The 24575-nt window shown below is 42.3% G+C and overlaps 1 protein-coding gene across 4 annotated transcripts in view; it reads right to left on the bottom strand.

Moving 5' to 3' along the window:
- Positions 1–24575, bottom strand: part of LOC147025963 (KH domain-containing, RNA-binding, signal transduction-associated protein 2-like) — a 57599-nt gene that overhangs the window by 979 nt on the left and 32045 nt on the right. The window contains exons 4-9 of one of the 4 annotated variants that reach the window (XM_085880907.1): positions 21110–21256; positions 19259–19380; positions 18910–19021; positions 14514–14729; positions 12780–12889; positions 11260–11321 (exon numbers count right to left, since the gene is read on the bottom strand). In XM_085880907.1, coding sequence (XP_085737033.1) covers positions 11260–11321; positions 12780–12889; positions 14514–14729; positions 18910–19021; positions 19259–19380; positions 21110–21256 — 769 coding nt within the window. Of the gene's footprint in view, positions 1–11259; positions 11322–12779; positions 12890–14495; positions 14733–18909; positions 19022–19258; positions 19381–21109; positions 21257–24575 lie in introns of all 4 variants that reach the window. The other 3 variants (XM_085880906.1, XM_085880905.1, XM_085880904.1) reach the window with 3 other exon arrangements.

The following is a 24575-nucleotide window of genomic DNA, read 5'->3' as shown; positions in this document are numbered from 1 at the left end:
TATTGATTTTCGCTTAATGTCCACTACGCAGAGTGTTTAATCCTTGCAGTCAGGCTAGTCATTCATAAATTTAGGCCACCAGTGCCATTGTGGGGTTTGCAAGTCTTACAGAAGATGGAATGGAACTTGGTCTAACCAATAAAGCAGCATAAAATAAAGCAAACTTGTGAAGGAGACATCTCCACAGAGAAATACCATAGATCAACAATCCAAAAGGGGTTGTGCATAATGGTCAGGTGGATTTTTACAAATTTGTATAAAATGCCAATTCTGAATGTAGTTGTTTATCTTACAATTCTGAACATAGTAGTTTCTTTTGAAATTAAAAGTTAAAAATTAAGAGAGATCAAAACATTGGGACAAATCTGAACAAGAACATGAACGTATACACGAACACAGCAAAGTCCATGATCATGCAAAGCTTGTTAAACTAAAACATATGCACACTGGCAAGATGGCCAAAAGGCCTGGTCATAATGCAGACAGGTTTGTGGCCTCTGTCTTCTACGATCTCCTTCCCCATTCCTCTTAAACTCCCCAAATCCAGCTTTACTGCTCACCTCTGCTCATCGATTCCTCTCCCCCCCCCACTCATTGATTCCTCTCCCCCCCTCCCCCATATGAAACAGACTTCCTCACTATGCTCAGTCCCAATCTTCCCACCATGGCTCTTCAAGTCAGTTGTTCACCACTACCTCAGGTGATCCCCCATCCATTCACAATATTTTTTTCTATTCTCATTAACCCTCTCCAATGCACCCCTTCCTTTCAAGGTTGGAGAGGTCTCTCCACTCTCCCTCATCTTCCTTTTAGTTCCTTGTTCCATTTTATGCTTAATCCCCAGTTTTCCCTTACTCTTCTTGCTTATGTTACATCTTTCTGTAACATAAGGTTACATTTATGCAAAATATTAGGTTCCTCACAGATATAGTTTTTAGTCTATGGGAATTATTTAGGGTCATCAATTAGTAATTAATTTTTTTTTTGTATTCCACCGATAGGCCGGATCCCAATCCAGATCGTAACCAAAATCGAAATTCATCCTCGTCACACACCCAACCTGTCCACCAAGTTTTGTCCGAATCCATCCATAGCTTTTTGAGATAGCTTGCTCACAGACAGAGAGATGGGTGAAAACATAACCGCTATCCACCTTTGATGGCAGGGGTAATCATCAATAAAAATTTGGTTTAATCAACCACATGTTGACATTATTTGGTTCGTCAAAGAAGTAAAAGAATGTCAAGTTCACTACAAAACATTTACTACCTCATGCTTATGAACTAATAATTTATAATCCTCCAAATAAATCCCTCCCCGAATCCAACCACTCTCCTACATGATAAATCACTCAAATCGACATATTTAAGGGACAAAATTGTTTGTAACTACAGTATTGGTGTAAAAAGTCAGTACCACACCAAACTTGGCCCAAACAAGGGAGAGAAGACAACACCGATTCTACAACATCTGGTGAATATTCAGTACAATTCATCCATGAGAGCAAAGTGTACTGGCGACAAAGAGGAAGGTCTCTGTGAAAAGGTCGTGTGATGGCCAAATGCCTCAAAAATTCTCAATAACATAGTTCATGTCAAAAGTGGTGGCCATGCCAGATGTCTGAAGTTAACATCATTCCTAGAAACAGTTGAGCACCACAAACCTGATCGATTGTGACAATGAAAGCCTCGAACATTCTATCATTATCGAGATCGAGACAAATAGAAATATTGGTAGGGAGGAGGAAGGAGTAGGGAGGGGGGAGGGGGGTAAGGGGAATCACAGCATGGAAAATGGGGGGAGTGCTTGGGAAAGTGGTAATTTGAGATGGAAGAGATCATTACAGATGGGGGATGACCTGCGCTAGTGGTGAACAGCTATCTTGAAGCCCTGTCGGGAAGAATGGGAAAAACAGACCAGGTTCCACAGGCAAGAAAAAAGAGGAACAAATGAGTGGTGAGCAGTGAGCCTGTATTTTGGGAGTTGAAAAAGAACCATCTGCACCCTGCAGAAACCTGGGAGGGACAGAACCAATGGAGGGCAGAGAGTGAAAGACCAAAAACGAGGTGGTACAATACAGAGGCCACCAACGTGCCTGCAATGTGAAAGTAACAGGCTGTGACACTCGGCTTTGTTGCGGGAGATCCCAATGATTGAGGGCCTTGCTTTCCACGACATCAAGGACAATGTATGAGGTAGGGGCACTAGTCCAAAGAGCAGTACTGCATGAACATTGTAGGTTGTCAAAGAGTTCAGATTGATTCAAGGAAAGATCTTGCACAACAAAGGATGCCCAGTTTGCAGCTGGCTTTGATGGCCATATTGGAATATGGTCTGCCCAAGAAAAATCATGGCTGACGGTGAGGCACAAAAGATTGAGTGACTCAACCTCTCCAAGTGGTTTATTTGCGAAGTTGATGGGAGGGTTTGCTTGATGGTCCTTTCTAAGAGACTGGCTAAGTGTGTGGGATTTGTTGGGGTTGAAAGACTTATTCCAATCGTTGGACCAGTTCCTGATTCTATCAATATCTGTAAATAGGGAAGAGGTTGTTGCCTGAAGGATGAGAAATAACATGGCAGAAGGTGGAATCATCAACAAAGATAGGCAGGAATTTTCAGGGAATCAGAATGATCATTGATGAAGACGAGGAACAAGAATGAACCCAAGACACTGCCTTGGGACAGTACAGCCTTGAAAGGGAGAGGATATGAAAGGATCCCGTGAAGAGTTACAGGTCGTGGACAAAAACAAACAAACAAAAAAAACACGTCCTCAAGCTCACCTGGTTCAGAAGCAACAGTCAATAACATCATAAAATATCGAAATTTTGTTCATGCAACAAATCTGGTCATGTGATTGGTTGAATGTAAGCCCTCCAGATGCTGATCACAGTGATACATGTTTACAGGTCACATTTTTGGCTGAGTGCATGGCTGTGCTGCTGATGCAAAACCCCCAGTCGCCTATGGAAGGAAATTTCAGAGTTTTCAGGCCCGATTTCAACCAGTTAACGAGCGCAAATTTTGATGCGGTCCAATACAAGTTTGTGAGGCATTAGATTATGAAGCTTGTGGCAAATATTCATCAAAATTGTGGGTTTGGTTCAAGCGATAATGACTGAAGCGTTTACAGACTCACAAACTGAATTATGGACACTGGTCGATCGCATAAGCTCACCGGACTAAAGTCCAGGTGAGCTAAAAATGGAAACACCAATGCAAAGTCACTTATAGGGCTTTGGGCCACCACGTGCAGCCAGTACGGTCCGTATGTGCCTTGGAATAGAGTCAACCAGCGTTTGGAATTTTGCAGGAAGTTAGGCTAGGTGTGGGAGCATGCACCGGAGGAGCACGTCGCTGTGTCCACTTTCCGTCGGTACACCAGGGGTCTCCGTCTGGCCATCCCCCAGGGAGATGCCTGGCGCATCCCCATCTCCTTGAGTTTCCGATCAACCTGCTGCAACCATGAGGCACGCGGTCATCCCGTTAGCCTTCTCCACTCACGAGGCTCCCTTGCTGAGGGAATCTGGTGAGCAGGATCAGGGTAAGGGGAAAAAAAAAATAAAACTAGCCACATGTCCATACACTGCAGCTTATGCTCACAGACTAGATAGGTAACAAATCTCATCTGAGTCTTTCTCAGCAACCGCTCGCTGGACACAAAGTCTGACCAGCGATAGCCAAGGATTCTCCGGACACCTGGTACCGAAGGAGTTACGTCTCTGTCTCAGATCCTTGGTCAGAGTCCAAGTCTCACATCCAGAGAGAGATAGAGATAGAGATAGAGATAGAGATAGAGATAGACTGGAAGCACCAAGGACCTGAAGACTCTGACTTTCGTCCTCCTGCATAGGTACCGACAGCACCACACTCATGATCCAGTGAATCCATGACTCCCCAGATCTGACCCAGACATCCAATGACCTCTGGCTCACAACCTGCAGAGATGTGACTCTCTGGATACGGCACCATTCTTCTGTGAGAAAGTCAATCAACTCAACTGTTTGATGGAGGTGGAAAACGCTGTGTCAGGCGTTGCAGAATATCCCAAAAACGCTCGATTGGGTTCCGATGTTGTGACTGACAAGGCCATGACATATGGGATCGCATCAGTGTACTTTTATTATCCCACCCCCCCCCCCCAGAGGGAGGGAGCGGGATATTGTAATCGTCCGTTTTGTTACTTACAAAATCTCAAGATTTCGTAAGTATATTGATGCCTTCCGTTTGTTTGTTTGTTTGTTTGTAGGCATGATAACCCGAGAACGGAAGAAGCTACCAATGTCAAATTACAACACGTGATTCAGGAGGGTGATGGCTAGTGCCGATTAGATTTTGCTCAAAATCGGTCAAAGGTCAAGGTCACAGCAAGGTCAAATATTCGATTTTTGATGGTTTGGTGCAGATAACTCGAGAACGGAAGAAGCTACCAATGTCAAATTACACCACGTGATTCAGAAGGGTGGTGGCGAGTGCCGATGAGACTTTGGTCAAAATCGGTCAAAGGTCAAGGTCACAGTGAGGTCAAACATCCAAAACATTCGATTTTTTGATGGTTTGGTACAGAATCATCTTAGAAACTTCTGGTTTGCGTCGCTACCTTCTCGAGAGACAGCTTTTATTAGACAAGGTCAGAGGTCAAGTTGACGATTTCGTAAGTACCAGTCTATGACTGCTTGTTTGTTTGTTTGTAGGCACGATAACTCGAGAGCAGAAGAAGCTACCAATGTCAAATTACACCACGTGATTCAGGAGGGTGATGGCTAGTGCTGATTAGATTTTGGTCAAAATCGGTCAAAGGTCAAGGTCACAGTGAGGTCAAATATTCTATTTTTGATGGTTTGGTACAGATAACTCGAGAACAGAATAAGCTACCAATGTCAAATTACACCACATGATTCAGGAGGGTGATGGCTAGTGCTGATTAGATTTTGGTCAAAATCGGTCAAAGGTCAAGGTCACAGTGAGGTCAAACATAATTCCGTAAATTCACGTGGAGAAATGGACTATTTTTGCTTCGCTCGATGTTACGAGTTTGTTTTAACTTCGATTTTAATTTTGTCTTCGGTTTTTGCGATCGCTTAGGACGCTTAAAACTTGGTTGTCGAAATTCTGGTAAAAATCGGATGTTTTGGAGACGTTTTAAGATTGTATAAAAAATATTTCACTCGACGCGTCACTGGTCGTCCCATGATGCAGTGCGCTCGGACAGACGCTTCGTTGAGTTTCGTTAAGGTATAATTGCGTGGAAAAATGGAGATTTTTGCTTTGGTCGACGTTATGATTATTGATGGTTTGATACAGAATCATCGTAGAAACTTCTGGTTTGAGTCGCTACCTTCTCAAGAGACAGCTTTTATTAGACAAGGTCAGAGGTCAAGTTGACGATTTCGTAAGTACCAGTCTATGACTGCTTGTTTGTTTGTCTGTCTGTGTTAGCAACTTTACGGCAAAACGGCTTTAGTAAACACTATGAAATTTAATCCATAGGTGGGCAATGAACCTTGGACGACCACATTAACTTTTGGGTCCAATTGGATTAAAGGTCAAGGTCACGAAAAGATCAAAATCATTTTTCACTCATAACTTCGTCAAAAATGATCTGATTTACTTCAAACTCAGCTTATAGTGAACCTTATTCTATTTGTCACTTATAATCCTACCCATTCCTATGGGGAAAAATGCATATTTGTGAAGATCGTTAGGGTCTGAAGATTTTATGCCTTAAATGGGTGGGATTTGTTGTGCCTGGCACCACTTGTTTTTTTTATGTTGAAGGCTTCAGTAATGGACTAAATAGTCCTCATCGAGGCCAAGCCTTAAATAAAAGAACTGCATTGATAGAAAAGTAAGGAAAGAGTGAATAGTCTAAGAGTTTTTGAGGAAGTAAAAAAAAAAAAAAAAATCTGCTTTTTGAAAATGGGAAGGTCACAAGTGTTTGGGAAGACGTGAGAAGATAGAGTTCCAAAGTTTGTCAGTGAAGGGGAAGAAACAAACATCGTAATGGCCCACCCTTGAGTTGCCCATGGCCACACAATAATCATGTGATATCGTCGCTTGTCCAGTATTCCTTGGTCTCGCTAATGGTGGAGGTACACAGGCAGAAATTTCTCACGAGCAGAAATCGAAGTAATATCTGTAGAAAAGAGAAAGAGAGCCTACTTTGAGCGGGTCGAGTTTTGAGGTCGCAATGGTAGAGTTGACAAGTCAAATAACTTTGTATTCAATTCTGTCCAGTAAGTATGTGGAGCTGGAACCTCTCCAGATGTGAGAGCAGTACTCTACACAAGGACGAATCGATCCTTTATATAGTTGGAGCAAATGTTCAGAAGAGAAAAATCTTCGACATCTGGATAGGACTCCTAATTTATTTGAGTAATGTGTGGATTCCAGGATAAATTTGAAGTTAGAGTGATACCTAGTGGGTTTATTGTATCACATGGTGTAATTGTAGAGCTTTCAAAGGAGATTGGAGAGTTTAGATGAGTTTTAAAGAGAATTGAGAATAAAGAGTTTTTGAAGCATTAAACTTAACTACATTTGCCCCCACTGGGAGATCTTGTACAAATTAGAATTTAAAGAGGTGGCTGTGATGAAACGAAATGTAGATCGAGTGAGAGAAGACGGGGCAGATGGGAAAGACATGGAGGAATGTAATGTTGAGTCATCAGCATACGAGTGCATTTGGTTATTTGTTGAAGAAAGAAGGTCATTGATAAAAAGAAGGAAGAGTGTTGGTGACAGAACGGAACCATGAGGTACACCACTGTTGATAGGGAAGGGGGGGGGGGATTTTGAACCATCAACAATTACGGAGATATAGCAGTCGGAGAGAGTTCGATGAGAGCAGAGTGAAGGAGGAAAACCGAAAGAGGGAAGCTTGGCTATCAGACCCCGATGCCAAACTCTGTCAAAGGCTTTTGAGATATCAAGGCCTACAACAAAGGATTCCCCAAAGTCTCTCAAAGAAGAAGCCCAGGTATTCGTAATGCAAGAAAGGATATCACCTGTAGATCTTGCTTTGCGAAAGCCGTATTGGTGGTCAGATAGAAGACTGTGAGATTCAAGATGCTTGAGAAAATGGGAATTGAGAAGACATTCAAAGGCTTTGGAAACAGGAGAAGTCAGAGCAATAGGACGGTAGTTGGAAGGGTTTGAATGATCACCCTTCTTTAAAATAGACTGTACTAAGGCATGGGTCCAGGTAAGAGGAAAGGTTTGGGTTTTTAAACAAAAACGAAACAAACGAGCAAGCACGGGTGCAAGTTCTAAAGCACATTCCTTCAAAACACGGGGAGGAATACCATCTTGCCCGGAGGCTTTGCTTATGTCCAAAGAGGAGTATTTTTTTTGACTACCTGAAAAGAGAATACAGGGAGAGACATAGGATTGGTGAGGCGAGCATCAGAGAGAGAGATGGAATGTTAGAGTCATCCAGTGTGGAGTTAGAGGAGAAAAGAGAACCAAAAGGAGTTGCTTTATCAATCGGAGAGACAGCGATCATATGATCGGAACGGAAAAGCGAAGGAAAGGTAGAGCGACAGAAGTTGTTGGTGATACTTTTAGCTAAGGACCAGAAAGATCTATTTGTGGAAGAAGATGAGAGGTTGTCACATGTCTTTTGAATAACGGAATGCTTCTCACAAATAACATATTTGCAATGATTTCTGGCGGATATGAAAGCTGAATGCGAGTCAGAGGAAAAAGAGTTTTTCCATGTCTGACATGAGGCATCCCTTGCAAGAATGGCCGCAGAGCAGGAATTATTGAAACAAGAATTTATGAGAAAAGATTTGAAAGAGAAGGGGATAGAAGCCTCCATTCCTGCAACAATAACCTCAGCTATACGTTCAGCAGAGATAGAGGCATCACCCGAGGAGAGGCAGTTGTCTTTCCAGGGAAAGTCAGAAAAGAAGTTTTGTAAACCAGTCCAGTCGGCATTATTGAAATGCCAATACTGGCGTTTCATCGGAGCAGTCAGATGAGAGGAAATGGTGGTAAGTAAAGTGATGCTCACAAGATTGTGGTCAGAAGAACCAATTGGAGGTGAAATTGTTTAGTTCTCGTGCAACGGATTGGAAGTGTAGAATAAATCCAAAGTATTGGTAGTGTGGTCATGACTATCTGGGATATGGGTCAGGTGGGTGATTTGTTCCAAAACATTAAGTGTAATGCTCATCAAACCATTGGGGGACCACGGGGCATTGTCATCCTGAAAGACATCCCCCCCCCCCGGGCAGGAAATAAATGCTGCAACATGGGGTGAAGATGATCACTCGGTCTCCTTACAGGTGACTGTAAAAGTATTCACCCCACTCCAAAGTTTTCACATTTTGATGTCACCCGAGCTTATTAACCTCCGCCATCGAAGATCGGAGGTTACTGTTTTCACCCCTTTGTTTGTTTGTTTTCAGCATTACGGAAAAACTCCGACGGATTTCGACGAAACTTGATGGGGGGAGAAGGTCTGGTCCAAGGATCATGCCATTAAATTTTGGACTCGGTCCAAAATCCAATATGGCCGCTATGGTGGCCATTTTGAAAAAAATGTGAATTTTTTTTTCTTGCATTTCTACATGTTTTTCAGTGATTTCCAACCCCCCCCCCCCCAAAAAAAAATTGTTAGAGAAAAAAAAACTTTTTTGCAACTTTTTTCAACAAAATTTCGATTTTATGTTTTGCATTTCTACATGTTAGTAGTGATGTCCAACAAAAAACATGCCAAAATTATAATTGCGGCTGATTTTGAAACTTCAGGTGGATGTACCCACGTAAAATCAATTTCTGTCTCAAGGAAACTAGTTATGACGAATGAATTGAGTATGTAAAAGGGAAAGTTGCAAACTATAACTCTGAGCACTGTTGACGTCAAATTGAATGAATAGGATATCAGGTTCACTTGAGTGACCCAGCAGTATTGGCGGCGGAGGTTTTGTACTCTCCTGAGTGCTCCCCCTCAAGTTAGCCTCCGCCATCGAAGATGGACGGAGGTTACTGTTTTCACCCGTCTGTTTGTTTGTGAACAGTATTACGGAAAAACTCCTGGACGGATTTCGACGAAACTTGGTGGGGGGATTAGGTATGGTCCAAGGATCATGCCATTAGATTTTGGACTTGATTGAAAGTCCAATATGGCCGCTATGGCGGCCATTTTGAAAAAATATTTGAATTTCTGTTTTTGAATTTCTACATGTTTTAAGTGATTTCCAACCAAAAAGAAATAAATTTGTTAGAGAAAAAAAAAACTTTTGCAACTTTTTTTCAAAAAAATTTCGATTTTATTTGAAAAATATTTGAAATTTTTTTTTGCATTTCTACATGTTTTACGTGATTTCCAACCCCCCAAAAAAAATTGTTACAGGAAAAAAAAAAAAAAAAATTTCCAACATTTTTTTCCCAAAAAAAATCTCAGATTTTTTTTTTTTGGCATTTATACATACCCGTCGATCTCGATTAGTTTATTCAATCGTGGTTAAGTAGAGTCTGATCCATTTTCACCTATAATGAATAGGATATCAGGTTCACTTAAGTGACCCAGCAGTATTGGCAGCGGAGGTTTTGCACTCGACCGAGTGCTCCCCCTCCAGTTTCATGATGCTTTCAAATCAAACTTGATTATATATATATATATATATATACATATACATATACATATACATATATATATATATATATATATATATATATATATATATATATATATATATATATATATATATATATATATATATATATATATATATATATATACGCATAGAGTCTTCACAAAGCACTCCAAAGTGATAAAGCTAAAAAAATGCAGATAAAATGTGAATAAATTGGATTATAAAGAAAAATCAGATGATTCTCAGGTGCATAAGTATTCAAACCCTTTGCCTAATAAGCCCTAAACACTTCAGGAGCAAATTATTTGTTTGACATGTTACAAAATAAGTGTAATAGGTTTCACCTGTATGTAATCGGAGATTTAACCAAAAAAAAAAAAAATAGGGACAATACTCCTGATTAAAATAACACATCAGGATGCAACAGCAAAGTAAACAAACAGTAGAGAGCGGGTGGGGGGCCGGGGGGGTACCAACAGCAGAGATGAGACAAAATAGGAGACTTGGAGAAACAAGGGAGGTGGGGAAGAATGAGGGGTGGGGGGGGGAGGGACACAGCAGGTGAAAAAGACAGCTACAGCTACAATTTCTCAGGAAGGAGAAACTGCAAACTTGTAAAGAGGTGGGCTTTGCCAGAGTTAATGGGGAGTAGAGAAGATCATGATTGTGCTTTGGGGATGTAAGATGGTGGTGACCAGCTGTCTTTAAATCCTGGAAGGAAGAATGAGATTGAAGAGAATGCAGAAGTTGGTTCCACAGGTGGGGAAAAAAGAGGAACAAATGAATGGAGGCGAGCAGCGAGTTTGGGAGTTTCACCAAAAGGGGGTTTCTGCGGACCATGTGCGCACTGCAGAAACTTGGGGGGGGGGAGGGGAAGAGCAGGGATGTAAGAAAGGAGGCAGTACAATAGAGAGACCACCAACCTGTCTGCGATGTGAAAGTGATGGGCAATAGACTCAGCTTCATCATGGGAGATTCCAATGATCTTGTAGGCCTTGGCTTTCCAAAGTGGCAACCTGAGCAAGGTTTGAGAGAGGGATGCCAACCCAAAGGGGAGAGCAGGCCTCCAAGATGCGGTTGAAGGCTTCCTCGATTGATAACAGCTCAGGTGTGCCAAGGAAGGACTTAACACGACCAATGATGCCCAGGCAGTGGTTGGCTTTGGAAGCCAACATAGAAGTGTGGCTTGCCAAATAAGTATGGTTGACAGTGAGACCCAAGGGTTTATGAATTAACTTCAAGAGGATTGTTACAGAAGCAGGTAGGGATTGGGGGAGGGGGAGGGGTGGTTTCCAGACAGCCCTTTCAAAGACATTTCAGCACTTTTACTTGATTGTGACCAAACATTAAGGATAGCGTAGGCCCCATGGGGAGTGGGTGTGGCTCAGGGATCTGAGATGGTAGTAATCAGGGATCTGAGTAGAAGGGGGGGGGGGGTCAGTTGCGTTTGTCGTCTTGAAAACAGTGGGGGCATTGCACATGGATCCCCCATCCCCACCTCCCGAATGTTTGATATTGTGATGACTGAAAGCTAAAGTGTGGAAATGTCTCATCGACAACATTGAAAGCCTGATTAAGCTTCACAAAAGCAGATCCATCACTATGCATTATGGGAGGGAGTGACCAGAATACAATAAAATAAAGCTGCACTCACCATAAGGTGCATAAGACTCCGCCGTACTTCCATGGCCGTAGTCATAACTCTCAGTTCCCGTGCTGGGTCCACACAAGTAGTAAATTATGGCACTAGTATCACATGCTAAATCTTTACAATCAATTCTGAAAATTAAATGGTATTTTTACTGGAAGAACTGTGTTGTCTGTTGACATGTAGAGTTATATATATATATATATATATATATATATATATATATATATATATATATATATATATATATATATATATATATATATATATATATATAGTCATGCACCGCTTAACGACGTTCCGGGCAACGACGAATCGCATATACGACGGATCTGCCAGCTCTGAAAAAAAAAAAAAGAAAAAAAAGTAACTGAAAAATTCCTATCGCCGAGTGATGTAGCCTCGTATAAAAATAACACATACAATTAGGTACACTGTAGAGTACATAATACCTCATAATGATAATAAACGACAGTGTGGCCCCGTTATAATGCGATCGTTGAGGTCCATAAAATGTCATCGCAAAAAAAAAAAAAACAGGATCGTGCTAAATCGGGATTCAAGGAAATCTGCTTTCAAACTGAACCAATGTTTGCACGTTTACCTTCGAGCAAGTAAATTACCTTTGAATTGAAGAATTCCGCGAATAAATCGTTGTTCTTAGTCGCCATTAAAACACAAATTTGTTTTTGGTGAAGCTTTTTATATGTTGTTAAAACAATCGCACTGTTCCGAATGAATATATATATATATATATATATATATATATATATATATATATATATATATATATATATATATATATATATATATATATATATATATATATATATATATATATATATATATATATATATATATATATATCACAATTGACAGGAGCTCGTTTCTTCATTTATAAATTATAACATCGATGCAATGATTACATATTTATAAAATCCAAACGCACATTATTCACCTTTCTATAATCGATGCGAGAGGAGATTGTTAGCTGCTGCTAACAACACCGATGGCCGTCATGAACTGCACAAAGGTAACTAACGTGTCTTCAGTCTCTCTTGGATGCGTGTTACAATTGCCGACAGTATTCAGTACAGTAACATGCTGTACAGGTTTGTATCCGAGGAGCAATAGGCCACACCATATAGCCGAGGTGTCTAGTTTTGTGTAAGTACGATGTTCGAAAACGAAAAAAAAAAAATGATGTTCGCACAACGACGACGTCGCTTCACTACGCGTTTCTCAGAACATAACCCCGTCGTGAAGTGGCGCATGACTGTGTGTGTGTGTGTATATATATATATATATATATATACACACACACACACACACACACACACACACACACACACACACACACACACACACACACACACACACACACACACACACACACACACACACCAACAAGAACGAATTAGATTAAGGTGAGGAAAGTGGATGGGGGGAGGGAAGTGATGAGGAGGCTGTTAAAGTGAGAGCACATATAATATAATTTCAAGGTTATTTTGTCCAATCACAAATACCTTTGCGGTGCTGTAGCCTCTTGCTCATATCCTTCATACGAACATTCTGGGTAGGCGTAAGGATCTCGTGGATCACGCTCATAGGCGTAACTTTCATAAGAATCATATCCCTGCAAAAAAAAATCAATAAATAAACAAGCATTCATAGACTGGTACTTACGAAATAGTCAACTTGACCTCTGACCTTGTCTAATAACAGCTGTCTCTCGAGAAGGTAGCAACGCAATCCAGAAGTTTCTACGATGATTCTGTACCAAACCATCAAAAATCAAATGTTTGACCTCACTGTGACCTTGACCTTTGACAGATTTTGACCAAAATCTAATCAGCACTAGCCATCACCCTCCTGAATCACGTGGTGTAATTTCACATTGGTAGCTTCTTCCGCTCTCGAGTTATCGTGCCAACAAACAAACAAACAAACAAAGAAACAAACAAACAAACAAAGAAACAAACAAACAGAAACGGAAGTCATCAATATACTTACAAAATCTTTAGATTTCGTAAGTAAAAACCGGGGCAGAAGCATAAATTTACATACTATGATCAGTACTGCTGAAAGCACCCAGTAGCAAGACACTATAATTAGCATTTCAATTCCAACAATAATAATAATAATAATAATATATAAAGTTCTTTCTAACCACTGGCTGACTGATATGAAAGACCAGTTCCTTCCAGGTGACAGAGAGGTGAAATTGTGTGTGCCGACGGATACTGAAGTCAGTACACAGTGGGTGGGGGAAATCACAGAACCGTCGGAAAACATCTGGAAATGAAAATATAAATAAATGAAAAATCAAATGCAGGTGAGCGACCCGAAAGAATGTGGAAACACGGTTTGTATTCTTACACAGTGTAAGCACACCGCGCGCGCACACTACTTGTTTACTTGAGTAGGTGTAAACGTGTGAAGAGTTCAACATCAGATATGCATATAGACATGGAAGTGGAAACAAGGCAAATGGCTGAACTCCAATTTCTGCTTGTTTGGTACTCAATGTCCAAGCTCACTTTAAAAAGTACAACCTATAAAAATCGAAGGAATTTTCATCGATTCACTTCAGAAGGTGGTGCAAAGCCAAAAGCATCCTTACCATCTGCAAATGCAGATACCACTCTTCTCTAATGATAGTCTTCTTCATTAAAATGCAGCACAAGGCTGCAGGGTAGCGTCGTTGGCTGAAGGTGCGGCTGTGCCGCTGATGCAATGCCTCTGCTGGTTGGAGCAGGGAATTTGTAAATTGTTCAAGGTGCCAATGATAACTCACCTACTCTTCATGAAGGCAATCATAGGATATTTAACCTCCACCAATGAATGCTGGCAGATACCACGTCTGTTTAACGTCCATTTGAGGGACGGCGCCCACATTGATGAATCGCTCTGCCTATGAAACACCGGGATGACAGTTTATAGCTGGGTTAAGATTCGAACTCAGGCTGGACAGCTTACTTCTAGGCCATTCTGTCAGCCTGATACAGTAGTAAATAGATAGCAAATGGGGGGGGATGGTTGTGGTAGCAGTGACAGTTTTTGGCATGAAAGGCATAGAAGAAAGTAGCTCAGCAAAGTACAAAGCACATTGAGAAGAGAAATCCAGACACTCATCTTTCTCTGGCACCCAATAATATACCTGGAACAACTTGGAAAATCAATTTAAATTTTAAAAATATTAAAAAAAAAAAAAAAAGACGACAAAATACCAGGGAACTCACATAATCACTATACTCAACCGGAGGCTTGGGAGGCATGGAGGCGGGAAAAGTGTGTGGTAACTGTGCGCCGCGTCCAAATCCACCACGTGTGGACATCGCACTGGGATCCGCTTGGCTGGTGGGTGGAATTGGGGGCAATGGAGGAGGTGGAAGCTGAGGAGCAATGGGGGGAGGTGCACCGCTTCCACCTCTCATTCCCCATCCAGGTGCTGCACCCCTTCCAGCAACAGGTTGCTGCTGAATGAGGAAAGTGGAAAAGGTGAGATCAACAGGAAAACTCAGCACAAGTATTCATCCAGGTATTTCTCCAAAAGGTTCTGGAAAAGTTAAGCATTTCACGATGTAGAAGCCTTGCTTACAGTGTTGGGGGGTGGGGGGGGCATGGTAGGAATGGTTTTGCACCACAAGCACAGTTCATTTTACTTTTACATACGTACAACCTTGCTAAGTCAACAAATATGGCTGAGATGGGAAGGCAGAAAATAAATCTGCATAATACAGCAAGTGGCATGCAAGAAGGAAGAATAAAAAAAAAATCTGAAAATTGAAATTTTGCAATGCAATTCTTTTGTAACAATTAATACAACAGTGGATTTTGAAGTTTACTCTTTTGGCCTTCACTCTGCTTTGCAGCATTTCCCTTCAAGTTGGGGCCAGCAGCTCATACAGCACTTGGCCCAAATCTATCAGGAACCAGCTGGCCAAGACCGACATTCCACTTAAGCTGGCAACGTTTTGGAATTTGACCCAGGTCCTGAGAATAACTAGGCTACTCTTTGTTGAAAGACATGGGATCTTCAAAGTCCACCAGCTACTACGATCAGATGATGTTCAGCTACATACGTATCCATCTGAAGAATGGTGCACTGTAATGACGTGCCCTGCCGACGACACATCAGAGCTTATAGTTGGCCTGAGAATCAAGCCTCATTTCTCTAACCTGTAGAACCAATTTCTCCAGTCTGTCCAGTCCCATTCTTTCCTCTTGGCCGACAAGGCAGCTGTTCACCATCTCAGATCAGCCCCCATTCATACTCCTGATCTCTTCTACCCCAAATGATCACATTCCCAAGCTCTCCTATTTTCCAGGTTATTGTGATTTCCTCCCTCAACTGTTTTTGTTTGTTAGTTGTTGCATGGTTTGTTCCTTTTCTGTTTAGCATTCAGCTTGATTGCAGCTTGTTCACCCCCACGTGTCTTTCTCCCCATCACCTTCATCTCACTCTCACTTCCACCCTGTTATTGGCGCTTTCCCTTTCACCGTTTCCTTCCATTCTGCGCGAGCTCTTCCACGAGCCTCGATCACATATAAAAAAAAACAAAATCCCACAAAAAACCACAGAATAGACATTCCCAATGTAAGTGTGCTACCTGTACACCATTCTGTTGGACTCCTTTAGCCTTTCACTCAACCAATCAAATGTACTGTACTTTTGACAAAGCATCAGTGCTGCCAAAGGTTTTCCTTGGTAAAAGTTAAGCTGGGTGGTTTGCCGTTGCCTTTCTGGCAGTCAATCAAGGCAGGAATTTTTGCCACGATGTGGGCAACAACTTGACTCCTTTGTGAACGAAACAGTGGGATCTTCAACGTCCAGCAACCATTGCTGGCACAGTGATCCGACAGACTTAACATCCATATGAAGGATGACGCATTGATGGCTCGCCTTGCATACAAAACACCAAGGTGACAGTTTATAGCTGGGTCGAGTTTTGAACCAGACTTCGACAGCTCAAACACGAGTTCGCATACCTCAAAGCTATGCTGCGAGCTTAGCCTTTTACCAAAATACCCATGAAAATAAAACACCACACAATGTTCCACCAATGCTATCCAAAAGTATTTTAACCAATAATTTTGGAATACACGCTGAATATGAAATCCAACCAAAGTTTAACAACTGCCAGACTACGAGTCGTGAGGGTGGAAGGGGAGAGGGTGGAGGGTCGCGAGTTGGGGGATGATTTTTACCTCCGCCACTTAAGGTGAAGGTTATGTTTTCACCCGTTTGTCTGTGTGCAGGATATCTCAAAGTTGTGGCTAGATCCAGATGAAACTTGGACAGGTTGGGAGTGTGGCAAGGACAAATTGATTCGATTTTGGTGCAGATCCGAGAATTTTTTTTAAAGTGATTCTTCACCATTGAAAGGGCCAAAAAAAAAGATATAGTTCTGTATTGCATGATATTTCAAAAAAGGTACACGTGGCGGAGATATGTGCTCCACCGAGTGCCCTTCTAGTTATACCTACAGTCATTGGAAATAAAGTGTGGGGGAGGGTGGGGTGAAATCTCCGGTTTTAAACCTTACCGAACAATTTATCTCAACATTGAGATTTTTTAAACTGTAACCAAAAAAAACCCACCATGCTGGTCCATTGAAGGTGACATCATTGAACAAAATCAACACCAGAATGTGTTCACCGCTCCACATACCCATGTGACAATATTTTACCATTGTCTTACAGGGATCTACACATGTTAACTGTATACAAATGTATTCCGGTTTAAAATAAAGCGAGTTAACTGCGTTTCTGACCTATCCTTCCACACAAGTTAACGTGGCAAGGACACCAGTACAAAGACGGTGCGAGACAATAACGATGAACTGATCTTCTTAAATGGCTCCAAATTATCCTCACCGAACTGGAGTTGGCCAGGAGGACTGCTCCTGTCCCTTTAACAAAGCCTAACGTTTGAAATGCTGAACTGATTAAATGCATTTTGGATGTACTGTAATAATGCTTTGTTATCTGTATGTACAGATGGCAAAATGACAACTCAGAGAATCAGAGGATGATTAAATAGCACAAGTGGCCCCAACTAGGTTATCCAATTTGCCACAAATCAACGAAATAATAATGGGGAAATAACTTGCTGTGGTTTCAGCCTCATGCAGTGCACCAGCTGCTCCTTTAAAATGCACAGTTGCAGGTACCACCATTTGCTGGGGGTGCTGCTGTGCCACAGATGCAGTGCCCTATTGTCGGTTAGACCAGGACTTTGTAATTTTGGCCGTGGTGCCGGCGATAGCTCGCCTACTCTTCACGAAGAACACCATGGCATCTTTAACGTTCACCGACTGAAGCCGGCAAATGGGACGCAGAGTTTACGGTCCGTCCAAGGGACGGTGAAGAAATTGATAACTCACCCTGCCTGTGAAACACACCAGGATGACAGTTTATAGCTGGGTGGGGGTTTAAGTTCACCAGCCGATACATTTTCACAACAAAAAAAATGCAACTTTTTTAATGCCAGCAAAGAGGAACATGTGCATACAAAGAAAGTTCAGGACACTTTATTCACCGAACGAATCATGACGACCGAATGCTGACTCGGTCACACAGATATAAAAAAAAACAACAACAACAACAACAAAAAAAAACTTTCCTTGTGTACCTACCTACAAGTTCAAAAATTTGTTTGCTTTCTAAACTATTGCCAGTTAACTGCAATCAATAATTGCTGAATTTTGTTAAAGCGTAATAATTAAGATGACAGCAAAATGAAAACTATGAAGGGTGGAACCAAAGTACATGGGGGCCCGAGAGTCACTTTAACCCCACCTCGTAAAGCGTTCCTTCTCAAACACTCTTAACATACAGGTTTTATTGTGCAGTACTTATATTAATCAGTCATTCCGTCCACCATTGAAGATTATGTTTTGACACCTGTACCTGTCTGTGAGCAGAATATCTCAAAGTTGTGGACGTATTCAGACAACACTTGGTGGACAGGTTGGTTGTGTCACAAGGACGAATCGATTCGATTTCGGTGAAGATCCGAATCCGGATCCGATACGAGAATTATTTAATTTCTAAAGTGATTCTTCACCATTGAGACATTGGGCCAAAAACGATATAGTGCTGTATAGCATGATATTTCAAAAATGTATTGAGCGATACGTTCTCGTGGATCAGGCATTATGTGGCGGAGGTACGCGCTCTACCGAGTGCCCTTCTAGTTTATTATTATTTACGATAAAAAAAAAAAAATTTCACCAATTTCCAAAACCCCATAAATTTCTCAGATTTGCAATAAACACTCAGGTCATCAAAATGCAAGAGGAATTATCCCAGTGCCTCATCACCAGAATAGACCAGACGATAATGAGGTCTCCCTGTTGTAATGTGCATCATTTAAAGCCAGGACATGGCAAGTGCCAAGGGACCATGGGATCTCAAGCGAACGACAACACAATAATGACCTCTTATGGTACATACCACATAACATCCCTACAGGCTTCGAAGGCTAAATAAGCAAGAGTTCTCATTTCCCATAAAAAGGAATATTCAAGAGATTATTGTGCATAAAGGTTTTGAGCTAAAATTAGGAGCGGATGCTCTGCTTGAAAGGTCAAATTTCTCAAACGATGAGACAATTTCTGAGGTCAAAGATAATACATGCTTGCCACTTACCAACCCACCGCGCGCAGGCATGGTTCCAGGACCGTGGGGTGCGTGACCACCGCGAGGGGATGGGCGTGCTGCTGAAGGGTTCTTCAAAAGAGGAGGTGGGACACCACGTCCTCTGATCATGGACGAGAGAAATAGTTCGAAGGGAAATTCTAGCACTGTCATATTTCATAAATTTCAATTCAAATGCACTTTTGAAGGAGGGGGAGAGTGAGGAGGGTAGGGGTTCAGAGATGATGCAATCTTCTAAATTCCAAAAGCTGTTATCCCCACACCATCCTCCTTGACCAGAACACCAACATTGTATACAGACATATTTACCATCATATCCCCAAGTGCTGGTGTTTCTCACCTGCCAAGATTCATGGACTGGTTCGAGGGAGAAGCCATGCCTCTACCCATGCCTCGTACATCATTGCCTCCATTCAAATACATCTCCATCAGCTGGCTTTGGCAAATGTCATCATTGTAGTCCTAAGGATAGAAATAAACAATGAGATGGAAAATGTCAACAAGGAAGCGATGGAAACTGTAATTTATTTCCCCATCGTGAGTTCAATCCCATGGAACATCAGAAAGAGGAGCTGATGCTATCCACCCCAATGGTCAAGTGGTTAGGCAAAGCGAAGAATAAGTTAGAAATAAAATAAGGATTTATTTCTGGTAATCAGACTGCCTATATTTCAACTTCCATGTATCGCGAGGGCCACTTTTGTGCTCTTCTGAAGCCTCTGAGTTATATTGACCACTTCTGCTTCTACTTGACATGAGAAATGTGTGATCGATACAATGACATTAATATGTGCTGGTGTTAACAATGAAAGGCAATGACAATTTATTGAAGTAAAACGATTGGAAGTTTACCTGGAGGTCAAAATGGCCAGTCAGGTAACCTTGAAGGAGAATATTCAAATAATTCAATCACTTGTCGCCCAGGATGACCAGACCAGTAGGTTACATTTGATTTTTGCAAGTCCCATACTCTTATTGTAAAGGACTTCCTCTCCTATCACAGTCAACACATGGCTCTTAATGGTCTCTCTCTCATCCTCTCTTCCTGTGCAGGCTGGAGTTCAAGGCAGTGACCTTGGCTCTGTGCTTTTTCTGGTTTTCATCAATGATCTCTCCAACTCTCTGGAAAATCCTCCATCTCTTTGTTGATGACTCCACCCTCTGCCATACCATGTCATTATGCTCATCGACAGGCAGTAGCCTCTACACGCTCTGTAGACCTGGATGAAATCACAAGCTGGTCAAACACTCGGAACATGTCTTTCAATACTGACAAATCTCACTCTCACTATACTACATCTCTCCGAAAGGACCATCTAGAAGCTCCCACCGCCCCCACCCACCTAACTTTCTCAATCCCCTAGAACAAGGTGATTGCTTTCTTGTGCTTTGACATAAAGATGCTGATGAGACTGAGGGGAAAGGTGCTCATGAGATAGTGAGTCCAGCGCTGTTGTACGGCATAGAGACATTGCAGATAATAAGGTTGGAGCAAAGATTAGATGTGACCAAGATGGTTTTGTGGTGCAACGCGAAAAGACCATGCGAGGAACGAATACTGTACATCAGAGGAACTGTGAAGGGGGTTGAAGCATCTAAGAAAGTACAGAGAACGAGATTAGGATGGTATGGGCATGTGATGAGGAGGGATGATTAGTAAGCGAGTAGAAGTACGATGAGAATGATACAACCTGGAAGGAGACTGCTGGACAGACCAAAGAGGATATGGAGTGATTGTGTGGAAGTGGACATGAAGGAGAAAGGTGTGTAAATACGCACACATTGGTGTTGTTAGTTCAGCATGGCAAAAGGTCCACACAAACCCTTTTGAAATGGCTTCGCATATCCCAGTAAGCACAAAAAGAAATGCCACTTGACCAATTAAACAAAACAGAATACTGTACATTCTTTCCCTTTACTTTACACGACAGTTCTCAAACCCTTTACCCTTTTCTCAGTCGATTGAATTGTTTTTTCCATTTGCAATCGTTTGAGATACACTACAAAGTGCTTTATGGCAGATACCACAACAGTCATGACAAGTTACTATCTGAAGTATTTTGTACAGTATTAAAGAAAGCAATTCATACTGGAGTCAAGGCTCATGTAAGAATTCTCAAAGCAATAACCAATTCCTCACAATGATAATAATAATAATAAAACAACAACAGAGAATGGACATTACACTTACCGGAATCAAATACTTCTTAACGTGCTCCACTGCTTGACCCATTCTGCAATAAGCCTCTTCCAGTGGTGCATAAACCTCAATTTGGATGTGCAACTCATCATTGAGGTGGTCATACTTAGCCTCAGCACTATTCCTCATCTCTTCCTCCTGTAAGAAGATGACAGCCAAAAATCAATGTGGAAATCTCAAGAGATCATATAAACTTCAAAAAGTTTATAGTCACATTGTCGTGTCACACAGCCTCCGTTAACGTGGGTTGTCTGTGCCGGGATATTTTATCCCGCGAAAAGGTCTCAACTACTACGCCCAGTTGTTGCAACTTGGTACACCCCAAGGTCACCCAATGGAAAGCTAAATTTTGGCAGCAGCACGCACGGGAGGCAGCACGACAGAATAAGTTTTTCCTTTCTAAAACTTTATTTATAAGGAGTACAGAGAGAAAGGTGGCTGGGATGTGCAAAACGCAGACGAGAGTTTTGGCAAGGGCTGCTCACAGCCTATGTTGATCTCCACAAAGCATTCGATTCAGTGAATCGGGATGCCATCTGGAGGATTCTGGGTCTGTGCGGGGTGCCAAAGTTGATCGATCTCATTGCTGAACTATACTCTGGTACAGACTGCACGGTGGTTCCATCTCCGACATATTTCCAGTTGTTACTGGAGTTTGTCAGGGGTGTGGACTGGCCCCCACACTCTTCAACACTTGCATGGACTGGATTCTGGGGAGAATGTCGGAGAGATCAAGTTGCGGTGCATCGCTTGGAAATTTCAAGATCTCTGACCTTGATTTCGCAGATGGTGCAGTCATCCTTGTGTAAACACTGGATGTCCTTGTAGAGGCCCTCGAGGCACTGAATGTGGAATTGGAGCCGCTGGGACTCCGGGTTTCTTGGGTCAAAACAAAGATCTAGGCTTTCAATAACATATTGGATGCTGCCATATTGTCTGTACCAGTTTGTGGTGAGGATGTTGTGGTCATGGAGAGATTCACTTACCTTGGCAGTGATATTCATGTCTCCGCAGGTTGAGAGCTGGAAATCAAAAGACGTCTGGGTCGGGCCTGGGGAGTCATGGATTCACTGGATCATGGAGTGTGGTGCTGTCGGTATCAATGTAGGACAAAAGTCGAGTCTTCAGGTCCTTGGTGCTTCCAGTTTTGCTCTACGGATGTGAGACTTGGACTCTAACAAATAATCTGAGATGAAGATTTAACTCCTTCAGTACCAAGTCTCTTCGGAGAATTATTGGCTATCGCTGGTCGGCCTGTATGTCCAATGAGCAGTTGCTGAGACACAGATGAGATTTGTTACCTGTATAATCCGTGAGCATCAGCTGCGCCTGTATGGACATGTGGCTCGATTTCCTTGCGCTGATCCTGCACATCAGATTCTCTCAGCGAGGGAACCTCATGAGTGGAGAAGACCAACGGGATGGCTGCGTGCCTCGGAGTTGCAGCAGGTTAATCGGCATCTCAAAGAGATGGGGATGGGCCAGGCATCCTTTTTTGTATACCTTGTCGAGGCTCGTATGAGAGCGAACACATAACACACAGCAAGGGGGGCATGAGACAGCAGGGGCAAGAGTGGGAAGGACAAAACAGTGGGGAACAGAGACATTAGATTTGTGGAAGGGAGAGGGATGGGGTGGGGAACATGGGGTACACAACATGGGCATTACAGGGACTTTCAGGAAGGAAAGCAAGAAATTTGAAGGAGGTAGGTGGGTTTGGGGTGAATTAACAGGGGTAGAAAAGATCGAGGATTTGGATGGGGGATGATAAGAGGTGGTGGTGAACAGCTGTTTTGAACTATACTCTGGTACAGACTGCGAGGACAGAAAGACCACAGACCTGCCTGTGGTGTGAGTGAGAGGCCCAAAGACTCGGCCTCACGACGAGAGATACCAATGATCCTAAATGCCTTGGTTTCCACAGCGTGAAGCCGAGAAAGGTGATTGGAAGGAGCACCAGCCCAGAGGGGAGAGCGGTACTCCATCAGGCTGTGGACGAAAGCTTTGTATGTGGTCAGGAGCTCATGTGGGCTGAGGAAGGACTTTGCACGACGGAGGATGCCCAGTCGGCGAATGGCTTTGGAGGCCATGTTGGAAATGTGGCTTTCCCAGGAAAGATGATGGCAGATAGTGACACTCAGAGGATTGAATGAAAAGGACTTCTTCCAGAGGATTGTTGAGAAAGTGCATTTGGGGGGGGGGGGGCTCGGGGGGTCCAAACGGTCATTTTGGAGAGACGTAGTGAGTGTGAGATTTGTCAGGATTAAAAGACATGTTCCACGTGTTGGACCAGTTTGTGATTTTATCCAGATCTGCAGTGAATGAAGAAGCTGCTGCTTTCCGGTCTGAGGGATGACAGATGGTACGGCAGAGGGTGGAGTCATCAGCAAAGAGATGAAGAGGTGTTTCCAGAGTCGGAGAGAGATCATTGATGAAAACCAGAAAAAGAACAGGGCCCAGAACGCTCGCTTGAAGAACTCCAGCCTGGACAGGAAGAGGGGATGAGAGAACGCCATTTAGGGCCACATATTAGCTGTGACAGGGGAGGAATTCTGCGAGCCATGAGTGGAGATGGCCTTGGATATCATAGGAAGAGAGTTTGGTGAGCAGGGCAGGGTGCCAGACTGTGTCAACAGCACGCGATATGTCTGGGGAGATTGGTCCGATTTCATGTCTGGCATTGAGGATCTCCATCCATTGTTGGGAGAGCAGAAGCATATCCTGTTCATATCAGCATATCCAGGGTAGAGTAACCTGGTCTGAAACCAAATTGATGATCGGAAATCAAGCCATTGGAGAAGAAGAAGGATTTATGTATATATATATATATATATATATATATATATATATATATATATATATATATATATATATATATATATATATATATATATATATATATATATATATATATATATATATATATATATCGGTTTTGGCTGTGCTCGACACTATATCAGTTTTGGCTGGCCCTCTCTCGTAATGGTGAAAAACCCCTTAAAAATTTGCGTATCCAGATTTGAATCTTCACCAAAATCGAAACAATTAGTCCTCATCTCACGCAACCTGGCTACCAAATTTTGGCCAAATCCTTCCATAACGTTTTTGACATATTCTACTCACAAAGAGACAGACTGACAAACACGGGAAAAAAAAACAACCTCAATCCATCTTTGGTGACGAAGGTTATTAGACGACTCACAATCATTTCAGTGGCAATACCACAGAATTTCCGTGAGACATGTCTCATGAGATGGTGAATTAGATGTTGGTTGTTACAAATGAATTCAAATGGTATACATTAGCATGATTTTGTTTGAGACCAGTTTTGTCCAAGGGATGGTGTGGCCTGACTGCCGGCAACCAAGGGACAGTGCGACAAGCAAACAGGAAGAGTCAACGGCAGAGTTTAGCAGGTCGCCACCCTGACAAAGAAACCGGCAAGTTCAAAACTTTT

This window comes from Eptatretus burgeri, chromosome 5 (assembly GCF_056783735.1).
Source record: "Eptatretus burgeri isolate ZD-2024b chromosome 5, Ebu_testis_v1, whole genome shotgun sequence".
NCBI classification, from domain to species: Eukaryota; Metazoa; Chordata; class Myxini; order Myxiniformes; family Myxinidae; genus Eptatretus; species Eptatretus burgeri.
The sequence above is the reverse complement of the archived record's forward strand: the minus strand, read 5'-3'. Positions and strand labels throughout refer to the sequence as shown.